The sequence below is a fragment of the Centropristis striata genome, chromosome 1, assembly GCF_030273125.1.
Source record: "Centropristis striata isolate RG_2023a ecotype Rhode Island chromosome 1, C.striata_1.0, whole genome shotgun sequence".
Classification (NCBI taxonomy): domain Eukaryota; kingdom Metazoa; phylum Chordata; class Actinopteri; order Perciformes; family Serranidae; genus Centropristis; species Centropristis striata.
Window position 1 is genome coordinate 32,693,065 of NC_081517.1, and position 18,614 is coordinate 32,711,678.

At 40.2% G+C, this 18,614-nt stretch overlaps 2 protein-coding genes across 2 annotated transcripts; both read right to left on the minus strand.

The window, feature by feature from the left end:
• Positions 1 to 1,453: 1,453 nt before the first annotated feature.
• On the minus strand, positions 1,454 to 10,796 carry LOC131968237 (uncharacterized). The gene is made up of 13 exons (XM_059329034.1): positions 9,802 to 10,796; positions 8,297 to 8,421; positions 6,818 to 7,067; positions 6,437 to 6,564; positions 6,240 to 6,336; positions 5,997 to 6,119; positions 5,548 to 5,720; positions 4,624 to 4,721; positions 4,407 to 4,534; positions 3,993 to 4,173; positions 3,628 to 3,772; positions 2,005 to 2,081; positions 1,454 to 1,501 (listed from the first exon to the last, which is right to left on the minus strand). The coding sequence occupies exons 1-12, from the start codon at positions 10,760 to 10,762 to the stop codon at positions 2,007 to 2,009; spliced, it is 2,484 nt and encodes an 827-aa protein (XP_059185017.1). The 5' UTR covers positions 10,763 to 10,796; the 3' UTR covers positions 1,454 to 1,501; positions 2,005 to 2,006.
• A 53-nt stretch (positions 10,797 to 10,849) lies between these two features.
• Positions 10,850 to 14,994, minus strand: LOC131971102 (uncharacterized; the record flags this gene model as incomplete). The annotated part of the gene is made up of 6 exons (XM_059332439.1): positions 14,543 to 14,994; positions 13,450 to 13,608; positions 12,709 to 12,827; positions 12,421 to 12,616; positions 11,366 to 11,478; positions 10,850 to 11,266 (listed from the first exon to the last, which is right to left on the minus strand). Coding segments are annotated over exons 1-6 (1,407 nt in total), but the record flags the coding sequence as incomplete, so codon positions are not given.
• Between the last annotated feature and the right edge of the window lie 3,620 nt (positions 14,995 to 18,614).

Consider the following 18,614-nt stretch of genomic DNA (forward strand, 5'->3'; position numbering starts at 1 on the left):
GTAGGTCTGTAATAATGTTGAGGTTGTTTGCCGTTGGTGATGAATTTCTGACCAGACTAAAAATAATCGTTACTTGACGCAGAAAATCTAAGTTACAGAGTGCAGTAAATAAACAGACAACATGAAATCATCAGGTTATAAAAGAAAAGCAGATTGGTGTAGAAAACGGCTGTGGCTCAGTTGGTAGAGTGGGTCGTCTTCTGATCGGAGCCTCTGCCACCAGTATGAATGTGTGTGAACGGGTGAATGAGCGCAGTCTGTAGTGTAAAACGCTTTGAGTGTTCGGAAAAAGCAACTAGAAAATCGCTATATAAGTGCAGGTCCATTTACCAATAAAAAAACAATTTAAAGGAAATAAAAGACAAGAGGAGGTTAAAAACTATGTAAAACCATAATGCTTTCCAATAAAAGCATGTTTTATGAAGGGACTGGAAGGAAATCACTGACTTTGCCGACCTGATTTCCTCGGGCAGATCAATCAGGGGTGTTTGGGGCTCCGACTGCAAACGCTCTGTTCATATTAGAGTCTGGAACAGACAAAAGACCTCCAACCGAGGATCTTAAAGTAGTTGCTGATATGTACAATACTGAGGGGTTAGAGGTATAGCAGGAAGAGTCTTCAGAGTGATCATTAAAAACTTAAAACATGCTAAAAACATACAGCGAGTCAGTGTAAAGAGGCTAAAACGGGAGTTATGTGATCACATCTGTTGGTTCTGGCGTCAGTTCTGTACGGTCTGGAGTCGATCAATAGATTTCTGGTTTCTGCAAGTTAAAAGGATGCAGCAGTAATCCAAGCGTGAGGAGATGAAGGCATGTTAAACAGTCTTTGTGTCTCTAAAAGTTAAAGTAGATAATATTTAAGATGAAAAAAGCAGGATTGCAAAGGCTTTGTTGAATGCCGCTCCAAAATATTTTAATTTCCCTCGAACCTTTGCAACATACTTAATGTTCTCCAATAGGGGACCAGCTGAAGGCAGAATTTGTTTTGGCATGTGCAGGGACCTAATGACAAGGATGTCTCTTTTGCTTAAATCCAGCTGAAATGCATTCATGAAGAGATAACAATTCAGGCAGGTAAATATGTGTATCATCAGCATAAAAAAATGATTAATGTGCCCAAAGGGAAGCAGATATAAAGAGAGAATTGGTCCCTGAGGCACACCATACTTTACAGGAAAACAAAGAGAAAGTTATTCATTGTGACACAGAACCTCCTACATGACAGGTAGGATGAAAACCACTCCAACAGGATGATGATAATAAAATATCCATCTATATCCCCACACATCTACATAAAGGGCAGCACAGCAAGTAAGTCTCAACCACGCTCAGTCCACAAGGCCCAAGTGTTCATGTAAACAATGCTGCCTCCCACTTTTGTGTGAGTGCCACTTCCTGCTGTAAAACTCAGTGGCTGCCAGCTTAGAAACACACACACATACACACACTGTGTCCTTTAAGAGCTTTTATTGGTGGTTGAACAAGTGATGTCTGAGGCCTGAAAAGGAGAAAAGAGGAGATATGTTCAGCACAGAAAAGTTATTTTCTTTTTCCCTCCAAGTCCTTAATCATTGTGGGTTGAAAAGTACATACATCTCAGGGACAGATCCTTCCTTTGTTTTGCTTATTTTATTGTTAATTTCTTTTAAAAAGAAAACCTAATAAATAGTAAGTGAATAGTAACATTTGCTGCATTTTAACTATGATAAACACATCAGTGCTGCTTACAGGATCATCATCATCTCAACCAACTTCAATCGTCTTCCATGTCGTAACTGAAAAACAGGAAATGGATCAGTCCTGATAAATAATTCAAATCTCTCCTCATTACTAAATCATTGCCCTGCTGTCATATGTGACTGCAGCCACTACTGGCTCTCAGGCTGCTTCCACTGTTGCAATGGGGCTCATTCATGTGTGTTTTCATGCAATCACAATTAACCTTATCGTTCATAAGGCCGTGGTGGGCGATTTGAGGACAGAGTGCTAATTTTTCCTCACCGTCACTGGCCGAAGCATCCCTCGACACACGGCCCATCGCGCGGCAAGCAGATTTCAGTTGAACACATGAAGTAGATCTGAGAGCGAGGGCAGAGAGCAGAGCAGGATTTGATGTCATGTCCAGTCTCGAGAGTGTGCGGCGTAGTATGACTAGCAGCTGCTGCCAATTGAGATTTGGCCAGAATTTGCAGTTTACAAAATGGCTCCTCCACATGTCCTCCCAATGAATGCTGACTTAAGAGATTTAGAGATACAGCTGTCAATGGTTTCATTTTCCACAGACTGTGTGCCCATGCTAAATAAATTAAAAACCTGTGTGAATTTGCACTGAAAAGAGCAGCCGTATAGTTTTACATTACATTTCCTTTTTGCAAAATGAAAGCAGGGAGTCTAGAAAAATGCCAACAACCACTCCAAGATAAGACTTCATTGATTCCCAGGGGGGGAATTCACAAGCACTCTGCACAGACAGCTGCACATTTCATTTTTTTTTCCCCTCGCTGAAACTCGTAAAACTATAGGGGAAAGTACGCTTAAAGCAATTGTGAGGCATTATGGGAAATATCCTTACCAAATGTTAGTTGAGAAGACTCATGGGACTCTCAGATCTGTCCATTAAGTAGGACCAACAGCTGATTGATTATGCTGTTTAGCATAAGAACAGGAGAAACCTGGCCATGTGCACGGGTACACTTAAAAGCCCACTATAAGCAGTGGTGTACATATACTCAAGTACTGTACTTATTAAAAATTTAAGTAAAATTTTGAGGTACTTTTAATTTACTTGAGTATTTTACCTTCATAACTGGACTTTTTACTCCACTACATTTATCTGACATTTGGTGACTTTTCAGGTCGAAACTAAACATAAAAACATGGTCAATTTAAAGTGATTACGCATGTTTATAAATGAAACCACATACAAGTATATTAAATAGTTAAAACGAGCCCTCTATTGACAGCAGTAAAACGCTGCTAACATAAATGCATCAAAAATAATAATTTAATAATATATTTAGATATTAAACAATCTGAGTGGGTCCAATCAAACAAGTACTTTTACTGTTGATACTTGAAGTACATGTTGATGCCGATACTTTTGTACTTTTACTTTACTAGTAAAGTACTAGTTTTGAATGCAGGACTTTTACTTGTATTAGAGTAATTTCACAGTGTGGTATAAGTACTTTTACTGAAGTAAAGGATCTCAATACTTCTTCCACCACTGACTAGAAGTGTGTGGCTGTGTCTGTATCTGCAGAGACCCTGACCTCTGACTGCATTTTCTAAATTATTTTAATTTTGTTGTGTTCAGGAACTTTCTCGGCTTAACCGTTGGGCACAAAGCTAAGAAAATAGTGGACACAGTATCAAAAATTGTACATATAGTGAGTAAAATGTGGGCACTGCTTATTCCACAGGAGTGAATCTAGGCGTTACCATTACCTTTGTTGAACTGAGGAGAAGGGGCAAAGTTTGAATGTAATGTTTACATAGAGTTAACTAAAATTCCTGCCTGAAGATGTATGAAAAACGATTATTAAAAAGGACAGAATTAATACAGTTAGATGTCTGTAATATCATAGTTATCCATACAACTCAAGGGTCTCTACTTCTCCTTACCTCCTCATCCGGGTCCTTAAACTCCCCATCAGGAAGGAACTGGAAGGTGCTAATGGTGAAGCGGCGGGTCTGAGCCTGAGGAGAGGGCGGCCGAGGATCAGATATCACAGACTGCTGCAGGGCTGGGTCCAAGGGGTTGGGACATCTAGGGAGTAACATTTAATTAGTAAACCAATTAGATAAGAGGACAATAGTTTTCAAAAATATACTTCCTTTTATTTCCCGTTATTTCCTCTCAGTGAAAAAGAACACTTCAAATTCACTTCTCAAATGTGATATTTATATGCAGCGAATGTTCATTTTGTTCCTTCCGCAGTAAACCCCCTCATCAGTATTTTTGTTGATGTTATAAAGAAGGTACTTACCCGTTGTAAAGCAGCAGCCACACAGACTTTCCAGAGCGCGGATAGGCCACACAGAAGTGCACCAACAACACCAAACTGGGATCTGGGGTGTTGACCAGCCGCACTTCCAAGTAAAGAGGTTTCCCTAGCAGCATTTGCAGCGGCTGGTGATACTGAGGGTGGTAGCTGCTGTACTGGGCGTCTGGGGTGTGTTGGAACAGAAGCAGCTTATGTCTTGAACTACATTTTACACGCTCAAAGCGATTTCTCCTACAGCTCATCAGGATGTGTTTCAAGCTTGAAACAATGGAATTAACTATTTCTTTCTTCAATAATCATCAATTTCCTTCCATCCTGACTTGGTTTAAGCCGCTGTCACAACAGTACAAAATTATAAGCTCTTAATCAAGCAAAGAAAAATAAAAAACCCTCTACCTTTGGCAATCCTGAGCTGGACTCCAAACATCCCCTGGGTCCGAACTTCAGGTCCCAGAGTGGGAGTCTTCACCAAGTAGCTCACGCTCACTACAGAGCCCGGCACAAACCTGCACTCCACCAACAGCCTGAGAATGGAAAATACACCATGCTTTTGTTTTGATTAATGTATTTATAAAGACAAAAATATTGTCTTTATTTAACGACATGTTCTTACCTGACAGGAGAATCTCTTGTGATGGTGCCGTAGTTGAGGCTGAGTGCCTGAATCTGATTGACGATCTCCACCATGTAGATCACTGTTTTCCCCGCTGTCTGTGAGGGCAGAATTGGACGTGCAATTTACTATGCGGACACTGATAAATGCTAAAGGGTCCAGGATCTGTTCATTGTTTATTTTAGTAGAATAAAAACATGGTATATAGTAGATCAATAGAGAAGTCATTTAAATCAATACTCCATTAACTGGATCCAACAGTTGAGACATGCAAGTATTAATCAGGGTGTTACTTCAGTTTCTCACCTTTTTAGGAAATGTTTTCATTCATTAATCTTAGGAGTACCCATCCCCCAGTGGATGTAAAATGCATGTTTTCTTTACGAAAAGAAAAACAAAAAGCCCAAGATAAAATTAGTCAATTTATCATAGCTAGAAACTGTAAAAACAGTACTTATCACTGGATTTAAAAGCTTAAAATAGTGATATTTCCTGAAAATAACTTTAATCTACACCTTGTTTAAAATTTTGCCCAAAAGAAACCATTTGTACTAACCAGGTTGGAAGTAGAGGCTGGAAAAATAGTTCAATATGTAGAACATGTGGAGTCTTCTAATTTTAACACTTGCGGGCACTTGGGAAAATGTTTGAATATATAGTTTCTTTTTTTTTTCTTCCAAATTTTGTATCAGAAATTATCAAAGAAATTCAACATGGATGTCTTTCTTTATGGATTTATTGCATTATAACTGTTATTCTGCACAAAAGACTTTGAGTTCTCCCTACTTCTAGCCATGATTGTGACGTTTACATAGAGGTGTAGGATTTATATATTGCAGTGAAAAACAAGGCCACTGTGACTAAAATGTGACAGGAGCAAGAAGTGCTGTGAAACTACTTGGGGTTCAGTGTGTTAAAGCTCACCACTCTGCGTGCCCCGCAGCCATCCATGGGGATCTTGAACAAGGCGTAGTCGGCAGTCAGTCTCTCAGGTCTGCAGGTGGAGTTGCCAGCAGCAACGAGCAGGGCGAGGGAAAGAGGGGGATCCGTGAGGGAGGCCGGCACGGAGAAGACAAAGTGGCGGTCAATAGTGCACTCTGGAGGAGGACACAAACACACCGACACAGTTATGTAAAGGTCAGATGAACAAAAGGTCAGAAATGTCAGGAGGCAATTGATAATGAGACCCAAGGTAACTTATACCCTTTTCCCATTCTGTGTCACTGCCAGCTTGAATCATGCTTTGCCGGCCCTGAATATGCCTCTTCACACATCCAGCAGCTGTAACGCTTACATGTCCGTACCCAAAACAGCTCGACTGTACTCAGCTAAGTGGCGTGAAAATGCCAGTGGGGATGCAAACTGCAGCTCACCATCCATGGGGTAGTAGCAGGCAGGGGGGTGCTTGCTGAAGCAGCAGCCCATGGAGAAGCACTGGGGCTGGGATACGGAGCTGGGTCCGCAGGGGAGACGCTGTTCACTGGGAAGGTTGCACTCTGAGGGACAGCACGACAAATGTCAGACGCATCAGTTAAAATAGCTCTGAATGGCCGCAAGAAAACACCCTTTGGCAAATTGAAAAGCCTTTCAGAGGTGTAAACATAAAATCCATTTACCTTGTCCAGACCCTGGGACAACAACTGGACAGGAAAACTGAGCCTCCCGTTCCCCATTTACTGTCATGTAGATGACAGTGATGATGTACATTTTACCCTTTTAGAGAAAAATGTTTATACAAGAGTTAATGGGTGCAGCAAATGGTCAATTATACAAAAGGTCATGTGCTCAGTGTGATATCTGAGTCAATACTTGCCTGCACACTCATGTGGCAGGCCGAGTGTAACTGGAGACTCAAACGGATTTTGCCATCTTTGACTTTTCTTGCAGAATACCCACAGTGCATAGGGGCATCCTCGAGGTTCAACTGGTTCCCTCTGATGTCTGAAGAAAAAGGCATGACACAGTACATACAATAAGTTATTTTTGTGCCGGCTTTAAATGGCACAGTAATAGCTCTCAGCATGGCAAGGCACAGAGTATAAGGGCCGCCCAGTCAAAACAAAACCAAGCCTACCTTTCATCCCCAACCCCCATTCAACTGTAACCCAGAGCAGCCCCCTCCGGAACCATGCTAAAATTCAACTCATGCAGAGCTGATGGCAACCATATGCACCTGGAACATGCACACACACACCTTTAAAAACTATTCCAGAGATGGGACCAGAGGGGAGCTCCACAGTCATCTGATGGGAGGAGCAGAAGACTTTCGGGGCAGCAGGCGGGCTGACCGTCCCCTTAGTGGTGCTAGGTGTGGTAGTGGGCACTGGGGTAACTGATGCAGGAGTGACAGGGGTAGTGTGATACGGGCATCGCAAGTCAATAGTCCTATACTGTGACTTGGAAAGGTCCCAAAACCTCACAGGTAAGGAAATAGTTGTGGGAGTCTAAAGAGAAAGAGAGATCAATAAAGCCAGTATGAACCACCACGCTTCGTTTTCAGCTACCGCATTTAAAAATAAAGTCTACAAGTTGAGCAAAACTACAAAAAAAAATTTGTTTTTTAGCAGATGAATTGCACAGAACATAAAAAAACTCCACCCAGTACTGATGCATGCAAAGCAAATGCTGTATACAGTCCATATGGGATTAATCGTAAATATGAGCTGCTGACTGGAAAAAACTGCCTGTCTGTTCTTTACACGAGCAGGACTGGTGTCATAAATCGCTGTAGTGACAACCAAAGCAGTACAAACCACCAGCATCAGCAATCCGAGATAATTTGTACTTTGTGGTGACATTGTATTGGGCTGCATTAAAGGCAGGCTATGCAGGAAATGTTGCTTACGGTTTGTAAACACAACCTTAGCCCCATCCTCCCCCACTCAACAGAAGTGAAAGCAAAACCCAGATTCACTCATTTTCAAGGAACCTTGTCTGCTTGGCATTCAGCCATGCTCTGCTTGCTTTTTTTTCCACAGCTGGGTTCGCTATTACTGTAGCTTTGTGCCCAAAGGTTGAATCCCAGAGATGTCCCAAACAAACCAAACAAATAGAAAAGAGACAAAACAGACAGAGGGCAGGTTCTCTGCAGATACAGACACAACCACACACACTTCTAGTGGATCATAAATTATGATTAAAAGGGATTATTCTTGTATGTGTCTATAATTACTCCTGTATAGAATACCTTTAAGGCATATTAAGAGTTTTATTTTAAATATATATATATTTTTTCTTATTTATTTAACCTTATTATAGCATCATTAGAAATGCTGCAAACCTAATATTGTACTTGTTCAATGAAAAATATATTATTTTCTATAAGAAATACTTTAGGAAAATAATGTGATTACATAAAAAATGCCACAAACTACAGATTAAACGCCTACCATAAAACACAGATAGTAGATGATAGTTCTTAAGTCAATTATGAGTCCACTGGTATTGACAATGTGTGTATTTTTATAGGCCCAACACTCGTCACCAAGACTTTATAGTCACACAATGCCACTTCATGGGGACCTTAAATTTGAATTACATTTTTAAATTATTTACAGAAACACACATTCACACAATATAATTTCCTTAAAAACATGGACATGATTAAAGTAGAGCAATTATATAAAGATGACACATTTGCAGGCAGTGACGAGGCACTATGGGAAGATCTCACCCATGACTGGCTGTAGCAGGAAGGCAGAGGAGAGTGAAGGATTACTCCAGAGCCCTGCGCCATCTGCAGCATGTACCCACACACTGGAGACACCGCCTCGACGAACAGCCACGTCTTCGTCTGGTCTGGTGTTAGAAACAAGTATTGTTAGATCTTTAAGATCTGTAACACAAGTAATATACTTTAATTTTAGAAGTAAAAGCTGATCCATGTACACTGATCTGCTGTCTCTGAGCAGTACTGAGCTAGTGCTTATCTGGGACCAGCGACAATATATTGTATATTACAGATACCTTTTTTTTTTTTTTTTAAGATTATTTTTTTGGCATTTTACTGCTTTATTGGATAGTGACAGATAGAAAGGGGGAGACAGAGGGGAAGACATGCAGCAAAGGGACCTCAGGCTGGATTCGAACCGGATCCGCTGCAGCAAGCACACGGCCTTCATGGTAAGCGCTCTACCAGTGTGAGCCACCGGGACGCCCCACAGATACCTTATTAATACATTTATATTCAAGTTGTATAAACTTCCAACAGCAAAGAGCCAGCACTATTTCGGAAAAAGGTTGCCATTTATATGTAGACAGGCACGTTTGTATGCTCCCTATTAAAAACCTATTAATTTTCTATACATTTCTATCTGATTAGCCTATAAAGTTACATAAGACAGCAGGGCAGCAGTTGGGTTGCTGCTGCTTACGTTAGCTTGTTGGCAGCAGAACACAAGTCACCACATGGGGATCAGCTGTTTCATGTAACCCCTTATTTTTTCTTCCAGGTGTGTGAAAGTTACATAAAGCAAGCTAATTAATACTCTGTACTATATTAACTGATTGCTGTTGTTTCATTTGTATGAAAATGAGGTAGTACTCGAGTCCTGGATTTCGACTTGAGTCGGATTCGAAACCTGATTCTCATGACTCGACTCAGACTCGCTTTCTGATGACTTAGACTCTTAAAATGCAACAAGCATGCTTAATAGGAATAAGCAAAAGTTCACTTTTTCATGGTCTGTTAGTTGGTGGGCGGGAGGGAAAACTGACTCGATTTGGGTTGTTCTTGGTGACACTGGGGACTCTGGCTAACACAGCAACAGAGGGTCTGCGCTTATACTTTAAGTATCTGATGTAACAATACAGCTGTTAAGATCTACAGTAGATTAGCTGTTGACAGTGTTTTGGTGTGAGCATCAGAGAAATATAACTATTGTTCATAAAGTTTTAAGCCAAGCTAATGGAGCGTGTGCCATTACTCTTTAGCTATAATAACAGTAAAATCAGTAGGCTAATTAAAATTAATAAAACGATGTGCAGGATGAATGAATGAAACAATAGGTCCCTGGGTCATCATTTGACACTCCAAAATGCTTCTGGCTGCTATAAACTATTAACATGTGGCCTTCAGGAGATTTTTTTTGTCAAGGACGGATATTCGGCTCTTAGAAAACATGAAAACCCAAACTTCTTGCGGAGACAAAGAGCTCTTCTGTTTACACAAACACTCACCTCTGACCTGGATGGAGTTTATGTGGGCAAAAGGCAAGTAGGCCACCATCCTCCCCGGCAGACACTGGAGTTGGGGGTCTTGTGGAGTGTGTCCAGCTGTGGTAGCAGTTGTAGGAGCTGTAGTGGTGGTAGGAGCTGTAGTGGTGGTCATTGGTTGTTGAAGCCCTGGATACTGTGGCACAGGGGGGTAAGGTGGCAGGTAGTGAGGATAGTAATAGGGGTGATAGGGGTAATAGGGGTAAGGGTAGTAGCTACAAATGGTGTGACTGTCAGGGGGACAGGTGGCAGGTGGGGCTGCAGGTTTCTCAGGTTCCTCAGGTTTCTCTTTGGCAGGCGGCGGAGGTGTGGGTGGCAGGAAGTAGATGGGTTCTTGGGGGTAAAACTGACCGAAGTGATAGCTGGGACTGTCAGGGTGTTTGGGAGGTGGACGAGGGGAAGGTGGAGGTATAGTAGGATGTGTCACCTCAGGATCAGTGTAAGAAAACTGTCCGTAATGATAGTAAGAGCCATAAGAAGCAGGGGAATAAAATGGAGCGACTGGGTACTGTGGAGCCACAGGCTGTTTTGCTGGAGAGGGAGGAGGTGACGGTGGAGGAGCAGGGGCTTGGGTCACTGGTGCTGCAGTGGCTGCAGGATAGTAAGGCATCTGAACATAAGAGTAATAAGCACTCTGTGGTGACTGGGGTGGATGGATAGCTGGAGGAAGGCTAGTAGGTTTTTTAGCTGCAGAGGTTGGAGCTGGTGTCGCTGCAGGGTAATAGTAAGGCACATAGTGGTGATACCCACCAGATGCATAATGTGAAGGGCCAGCCGGTAATTCGTAACTGTGATGGGAATAACTATTCTGCACTGGGCTAAGATTTGGAGAGGATGTAGCTTGTACCACTGCAGGAGGCTGGTAAGGAAAGGAAGGGTATATTTGGTGCTCTCCAGGGGAGTAGGGCAACTTGCCAGGCCCCATGGGGTAGAGGGTCTGCTGCTGCTGCTGCTGCTGCTGCTGCTGCAGTTGTTGTTGTTGCTGCTGCTGCTGATGCAGTTGTTGTTGCTGCTGCTGCTGCTGCTGTTGCTGATGATGCAGTTGTTGCTGATGCTGCAGTTGTTGTTGCTGTTGCTGCTGGTGATGCAGTTGTTGCTGATGCTGCAGTTGTTGCTGATGCTGCTGAGGCTGCAGCCCAGGAGGACTGCCAGGAGTGGGTCGAGGGGGGCTGACATGTTGTGGGCCAGGAGGGTAGACCTGGGGAAGCTGGGGATACTGGACTCCTGGATATAGGTATTTGGGGAAGTCAGGACGCTGAACAATCTGCTCCTGGGTTGGAGGTTGAGGAGGAGGGGTGGGGGCAGGATGAGGATCTGGGATATAGGGAAACTGAGGGTCAACAGGAGAGGGGAGGTCTGGAACCTGATTTACTGGACATGAGAGGATGTATGCCCGATCATCTAATACAAGATTGAGATGAAAACGATCCTGAAAAAAAAAGCATATAAAACATTTTATATAGAACTGTTTAAAAAACAGGTTGTTGATTAAAATGCAAATAAAATAAAATGCATATAATAAACTTACCCCAATAGTGACACAAGGAGCACTGTAGGAGATGAAGAAGGCCAGCTCCCCAGGGTGGGAGGGGACAAGGTACGCACATGATTCAGATGCAAATGGAGCCCAACCTTCACTCACTGTGAAGTGGATAACATGTTTGTGTAATCAGTGTCATTCAGTCCTTTAGAATTCAGACATTGGGCTAAAGTTTCCACTGAATAAAAATGTTGGTTATTTTTTTTTACTGGCTGTGTAACCAGCTTTGAAACAGCATGTAGAAATTCATGTTGGGTACGGCAATTCATTTTACTAGTTCATCATTTTCTAGGAGATGAAAGAACTGTTTAATAGCACTTATTACAGGCAAAGAGTTTAGAGTTAAGATGTTTTTTCTTCAGAGGAAGATCTCTGCTCCATCTAAATGAAAACAATGTAATTTAACCACCAACTGAAAAATAAGATATAAAAATGAAAATATTTGTAAGTTATATATCATTACTTGAACTCTCATGATGAACATGTATGTATTCTGAAATTCCTCTGGAAATTTACACAAATTACAAACTCTACATGATCAACTCAACTCTCTAAAAGAACGGCTTCAGAGCATTGGCTGTTTTACCTAAACACAGATTACATACTGCATTTCTTTTCAGGAAATGTCGTAAAAAAATAGTATTAGGAAATTGTGTACATGTAAAATAAAGTGTGACCATTTTATTTCCAATAATGCAGCCAGGAATACTAGTTCATTGTTTCATTTTGTGGACATAAAAGTAGTAACATTTAAATACAGTTATTCTAAAACTGTATCTAATGCAAACTGTAAAAGCCTGTTTAAATTGACAACTATAGAGCATAAACTCTACAAATTGTAGAGTTGACTCAGGTCAGATTTAAAGTAGACTAGACTTTCATTATTCTTCAGATAAATATGGATTGGTAGATATAAAATGTACTACAGACAAAAGCTATAGAGTGCTATTCACAAATTTAAGAATTGTCAGTTGTTGTAATCAAAAACAAATAATTTATATGTCAAACAACACAGCATTAATCCTCTAATAAAGCCAACGTACCCATGACTCCCATTATATGTAAATCCTGCTCCTGCCCCTGTAACTGCACTGCCATGCCGTACTGGGAGCAGAAGACTGAGGGGGGAGGATGGGAGGAAGGGTGGGAGGAAGTGTGGGCAGGAGTTGAGATGTGCACCGGGCAGGAGAGCTTCAGTGGGCTTCCCCACCACAACATGGGCAGCACATAACTTCCATTCTTACAGAAAGGAGGACAAAAACAAGAGGGTGATGAACACAGGAGACAGGAATACTGACTGATGGAGATGATGCAGGTACTGCTGCTGGTACCTCCTGTGTGATGTAACACGCATCGTAAGGCACCATCATCTCAAGGTCACTCCACGACGTCGTCACGGAGTAACCACAGTACGGAGGCAACTGGGACAGCGAGATGGGAGAGGATCCCTCTGTAAAGAAAATGTTGAACAACTAATGTTGGTGCTGAAATAATCAGATGTTTAATTGATTCATAGAATCAATTTGCCAAAACATTTGATACACGATTACTGGTTTAAGCATTTCACAAGCCTCAAAAAAAAATATCTGCTGGTTTCAGCCTCTAAAATGTGACACTCTTCTTTGTTTTAGATCCCATTTAAAACTGTTGGTTGCACAAAACTAGCAATTTGGGGACTCTTGGAAATTATGTTCTGACATTTTAAAATATAAATTTAAAAAAGCAGATTAACAGAAGAAAGTACACAGGGTCTCATCGATGAGGTCTATCATTTCATGTCCATTTTTAATTGTCTGTATACAAAAGCTTTTGTAGCTGCTGTAAAGAATTTCTCCAGGATAAAATAGGGGGCAAACAGGGTCAGGGATTTTATACCTTTGTAAATATGCATTCCTATGTGAAATGAAGGCTTCAAGTTTCTGCACATTTTTCTTGCAAGAATTACAGACATCCTCTGCAGCAAGTTGGCCTTCCTTCCACTTGCATATTCCACCTTCACCTGTTAAATACCATCCCAACAGCACAAGTTCAAATACCACTGTCACCTCTGTAATTGGTAGAATACATCTTACCTCTGTCCACTAACAGGTGGGTGAATCCGTCTCCAGATGCAGTGAAGATCATGACACTATGATCACACTGCACCAAAGGCTTCAAAGACAGCCACTCAGAAAAATGTGGACTGGAGTCAAATGAGGGGCCCATGACTTTCCCCTCGACTCCATGAAAACCTAAAGGATAAATAAACAGCACATAAGTACATTTACCTCAGAACTGTACTTAGTAACTAATCACATTTACTCAAATGCTCTTGCATCTCTTAAAAGATTACTCCACTGATGTCAGTAACATTGTCAGACTCACTCATTATGCCCCTTTATTATTGAAAAAATGATCATGATCAATTTGCCAAGACATCTCTGCAGCAAGTCAATACGTCATTAACAGTGGTTCTTTTGACATAGTTTGCCTTTACACAAAAAATGCATTTCACATGATTTGCATAGTGCACTAGTATTGTCCAATATTGTCATTTTGATAGTGTTTACCCCAACATGGGGTCCCCCCCTTAAAATATAATTTAAAAAAACCTAGAAAAATAAGTAGTTCCATGTGCCCAAAGAGAAGATATAGTAGCCTATAATAAGGAGAAACTCACTTTCTAGACAAACAAATTTTAAAAAATTGAAAATCTGCTTAGTTAAACCCATGAAAACTTTTAAATAAAAGAAAATTCAAAATTTCAGTTGTGGGCACAAATGGGTTGAAACAAACTTAGCCTATATACTAATTGATGAAGCAGGACCAGATATATATTTATATCTCATATACTCTTTCCCTATCAAAACCTGGCGCCTACATTACCCACAATGCAATTCGGCGACAGTTGGGAGATCGCTGTGCTTTGCCAGTGGCGTGCTAATATCGCCTTGAGCTGTTACTATTTAGCAGAGATGAGGGCCGGCTACAGCGGTATTATAAATAAATTATTTTCTAACTCCAAACATCAACATGTTTTTTTCTAGTCTTCAACTTAGCTTCAACTTCTGCCTCAAGTGACATCACTTGAGGTAATTTATCAGCTCCCTGTGGAGCCTCAAAAACGCTTCTATACATAATGCGGCTACTCTCAAACACCTGTAAACACACTTACTCAGCTCTAACCTGAAAAATCTGCCTGGTATCCATCTTCAGAGCCTGGAGCCGAGGACTTTTTTCTAGTGTCGACCATACCAACAGTCCAGGACAAGCGCTCATCAAGTGTCTTGAAATATGGGTGCGACTCTCCGGGAAAGAGCGCAGATTCAGGCCGAAGATCGGTGAGACTCGGCTTGTTGGATGTGCGCAGATCTGAGCCCCGGATCACCTGTTCAGCCAGGTGCAGAGGTCCCTGCTTGGTGTCGTTATCTTGTTTAATTCTCTCCCACCTGGCAGCGGTTGACTCTTGGACTTGGTAAGAAGTTAAACCCTCTAAACTTACCGAATGACTCGCTTGAAATGTGTAAAAATAAACGGTTACAGCTAATAAAAACGAAGTTATTTTGTCTCTTCTCTGTTTGCAAGACATCTCCGGATTGCTGATGCTCTTTGCTCACATGCGCATACGGGCGTCACCTGCACATGAGGCCGATCAATTAAGAGTCATCAACAATGGACCAATGGGAAACCTACACACGGTAGGATGAGTAAGAAGTATTCAGATCGTTTACTGAAGTAAAATTACTAATATCACACTTATAATACTCTGTTACAATTTAAAGCTGTCCATTGAAAAGTTAGGCTATCTTAAGTTACAGTATGCAATTGGGGTGGGGTGGGGGGCGGTAACCTACTCAATGCAGAAAAAAATGAAATCTATATTATCCTTAATTATTTATGCATCATTTGTGCATTCATGAAAAAGCTGGATTTTACTGTTATAATTTTCATCCTTTGTTATGGACAAACGTGCTGATTATTTCTTCTGATTTTGGTTTGTAAAAACAATTATATAAATAAATAACAACAATTTCAATTATTTTGCTAATCTTTACATCTTTGAATGAAAAATAACTTGTTGCTGATGGGGAAATGATTTATTTTCTGTCAGCCGATTAATCAACTAATTATTTCAGGCAAACTTATACATTTTTATATGTTTTGTAGGTTAAAATCTTAAATTGCCAAGTTGCTATCTAGAGTTGTCAAGTCACAGTACATTATTTACCTTTCAAATTTAGTGGAGTAGAATTTAAAGTGGCTCAAGACTAAAATAATAAAATAATATACCTCAAATTTATACTTAAGTATGGTACTTAAATGTACCATGTTACATTCAACCACTGACTTAGCGCAGATACTCGAGTCATATTTAAGTTATCTTAGTAACCTCAATTTTAAAAGTAATTATTTCACTTTAAGCATGCTAATTAATAATAATAATGTGACTTGTGTTAAAAAATAATATTATTGAGTTGGCCACACACAAAGAAAGCTTAGAGGCTTTCCTCCAGTGTCAAACATCTTCGGATTCATTTTGCAACCACTTGTGGGATCCCCCCAGATTGGTAAAGACTGTCTTACACTATACTTTAGATAAAAAAGAAATGACTCAAAAGAAGCAGTTAAATACCAATGAAGGACTGATGAAGGGAAAGTCCTGCAGGTATGAGTAGTGAGGCGGATTTTCTCAGTTATTGTGTTTCTGCAGATTTGTAAGAGGCTGTATCAGGATGGACCCGCTATAAGCCTGAGTGTCCAGAGGCAACAAGACTCTGGAATGAAACAGAAAATCTCTTTTGGATGTTTAACCCTGCAGTGAGCACTGTGGTAATTGATTGGACGTTATGGGATTGTGTGCAGACAGTTCAAACAGAATTGAGCAGAGTTGGGAGCTGGGGAGTGCAAGAGACAGATTTGTTGTGGAAAGTTGTGTGCTGTTTTACAGTTTCAGCACATTGTTGATGAATGTGGCCTCTGCAGGGACTCCCTAAAAACTCCGTATTTCAGCCTTACGTCCTGCGTCACACAGAACGATTTGTGCCTGATGTGTGTCCTCATGATCATCAGTATGAAGATACGCTACATTTTTGCACAACTAGACTTCCCTGCAGATTTTGAATGGCTTTTACCTGATTGCTGATAAATTCTCAAATTAACATTAATAACATTATACTGAGAAATAGGCTGTATTCTGACATACTATCAGTTTCCATGTACATAGGTGTGGGACCAAAGATACACATTATGGGAAAGCATGAATCGTTTATTCTGTAAGCCTTCATACTTGACCTGTATCAAATAAATTTATCTCAGACTTGTATTATTTAGCTAGTTTGCCCAATTTTCTAAGCTTTTGAAATAAAACTAGATGTACTTTGCCACTCATTTTCATTTTCATCAAACAAAAATAATTCAGGATTTTGCATGCACTAAGAGCCCGGGCAGAGATGGTCACAGAGCTTGGAGAAGCATATACTGCTACATCATGCAAAACCAAATCCATGGCAATGAAATACCAAGTTTGCACTAAATGAACATGCTAACTGTTGGTTTGGTGGTGGAATGTCCTCATTTTACAGCATGGTAAGATACTGAGGCAAATAAGGAAGATTTACCCTAAACTTTGTCGGCAAAACACAACAGTCAAACTTTGGACAAAAGGGATTACTGTCAGCATTTATTCCTGAAAAATGTCACTATTTTAAATCAGGTCTCTTCAGCAGCAGCTACTGCTTTATAATGTCTTTCCAATGGACGCCCACATTGGATGTGAGATTGTACTTTCTGTGGAGGCCCACATGTTGTGACGGGAATAGAAAACTCCAGTGACTCAGATACGGCGTATGAGGAAAGCAGCACTACTATGCTCCCACTCACCGTTCACTGTGAGGATATGACAAACCATCAGGGGTCAGATATAATGGGTTCAATTTTGACTTCTATTCACAGTTACTGCCAGGAGAAAATGCTTCCCCTCGTCCATTCCTCGACCCTCTGACAGTAATACAGCTCTCAAATGATTTCCATCTCAGCAATACTATAATAAAAACGGAAACGTACACTAATGAGTCTATCAGCGCTCAGTCAGCTTTGCACAAAGTTATGTAACACAGAACCTGTGAGAAATGTGTGAGATATTTGGTTTAAATAGCCACAGATTCTAGGCTTTAGCAAAACCATGCAGGCCCCAGTTTGGGCCTCTCGTGTATTTACAGCACCATTACATTCAAGTCACAAAGCTAAGCATCCAGTTTCTGAAAAATGATCACTAGGAAATCTTTGAAAAGACATTTAATGCTGTCATGAGGGTCTTTATTCTGTATTTCTCTATTCTCAAAAAGGCTTTTAACAATCGGGGTAAAAAATATTCTTTTTTTTTCTCGCAAAGGCGTGCCACAGATGCCCAACAGTGGAAAATTGTTGTGACTTTATTTTGATGAAACGGATGTTTATTTTGTCAGGGTTGTTAACAGTGGTGGAAGAAGTATTCAGATCCCTTACTTAAGTAAAAGTACTAATACCACACTGTGAAATTACTCAACTACAAGTAAAAGTCCTGCATTCAAAACTTACTTAAGTTAAAGTACAAAAGTCAGCTTAAAAATGTACTTTGTGCACTAAAAGTAAAAGTACTTGTTATGCAGAATGGACCCATGTAGATTGTTATTTATATTCTATACATATCATTGGATTACTATTTCTGATGTATTTATGTAAGCAGCATTTTATTGTTTCAAGGTATTGCTAATTTTAACTACTAAATATCATGTTACGTGGTTTAATTTAAAAAAAAATGTGCAATCACTTTAAATTTATCATGTTTTTAATGTTAAATCTTGACCTGAAAAGAGACTAAAGCTGGCAGCTAAATGTACTGGAGTAAAAGGTAAATTATAAAGTAATATTTGTGGAAATACTCAAGTAACTGCACAAGTACCTAAAAATTGTAATGTAATTAAGTACAGTACTTAAGTAAATGTACTTAGTTACATTCCACCACTGCTTGTTAATAAGTTAATAATCCATGTAATACAATTATTGTGGCTAATATTGAGTTAAAACATATTTGATTTGTAAAGTAATAGATACAGAAGATAATTTAATCGCTTATCTTGAAATGAAAGTATAGTAGACAATATAGTAGAAAGTCTTTGAGGATTTAGTAAATATTTTCAGGGCAGCAGTAAGTATTAAATGACCTCCTGGGTTTTTCAAAGGTTGCCTTCAATCCAATGATGATGCTAACAAACTGTGG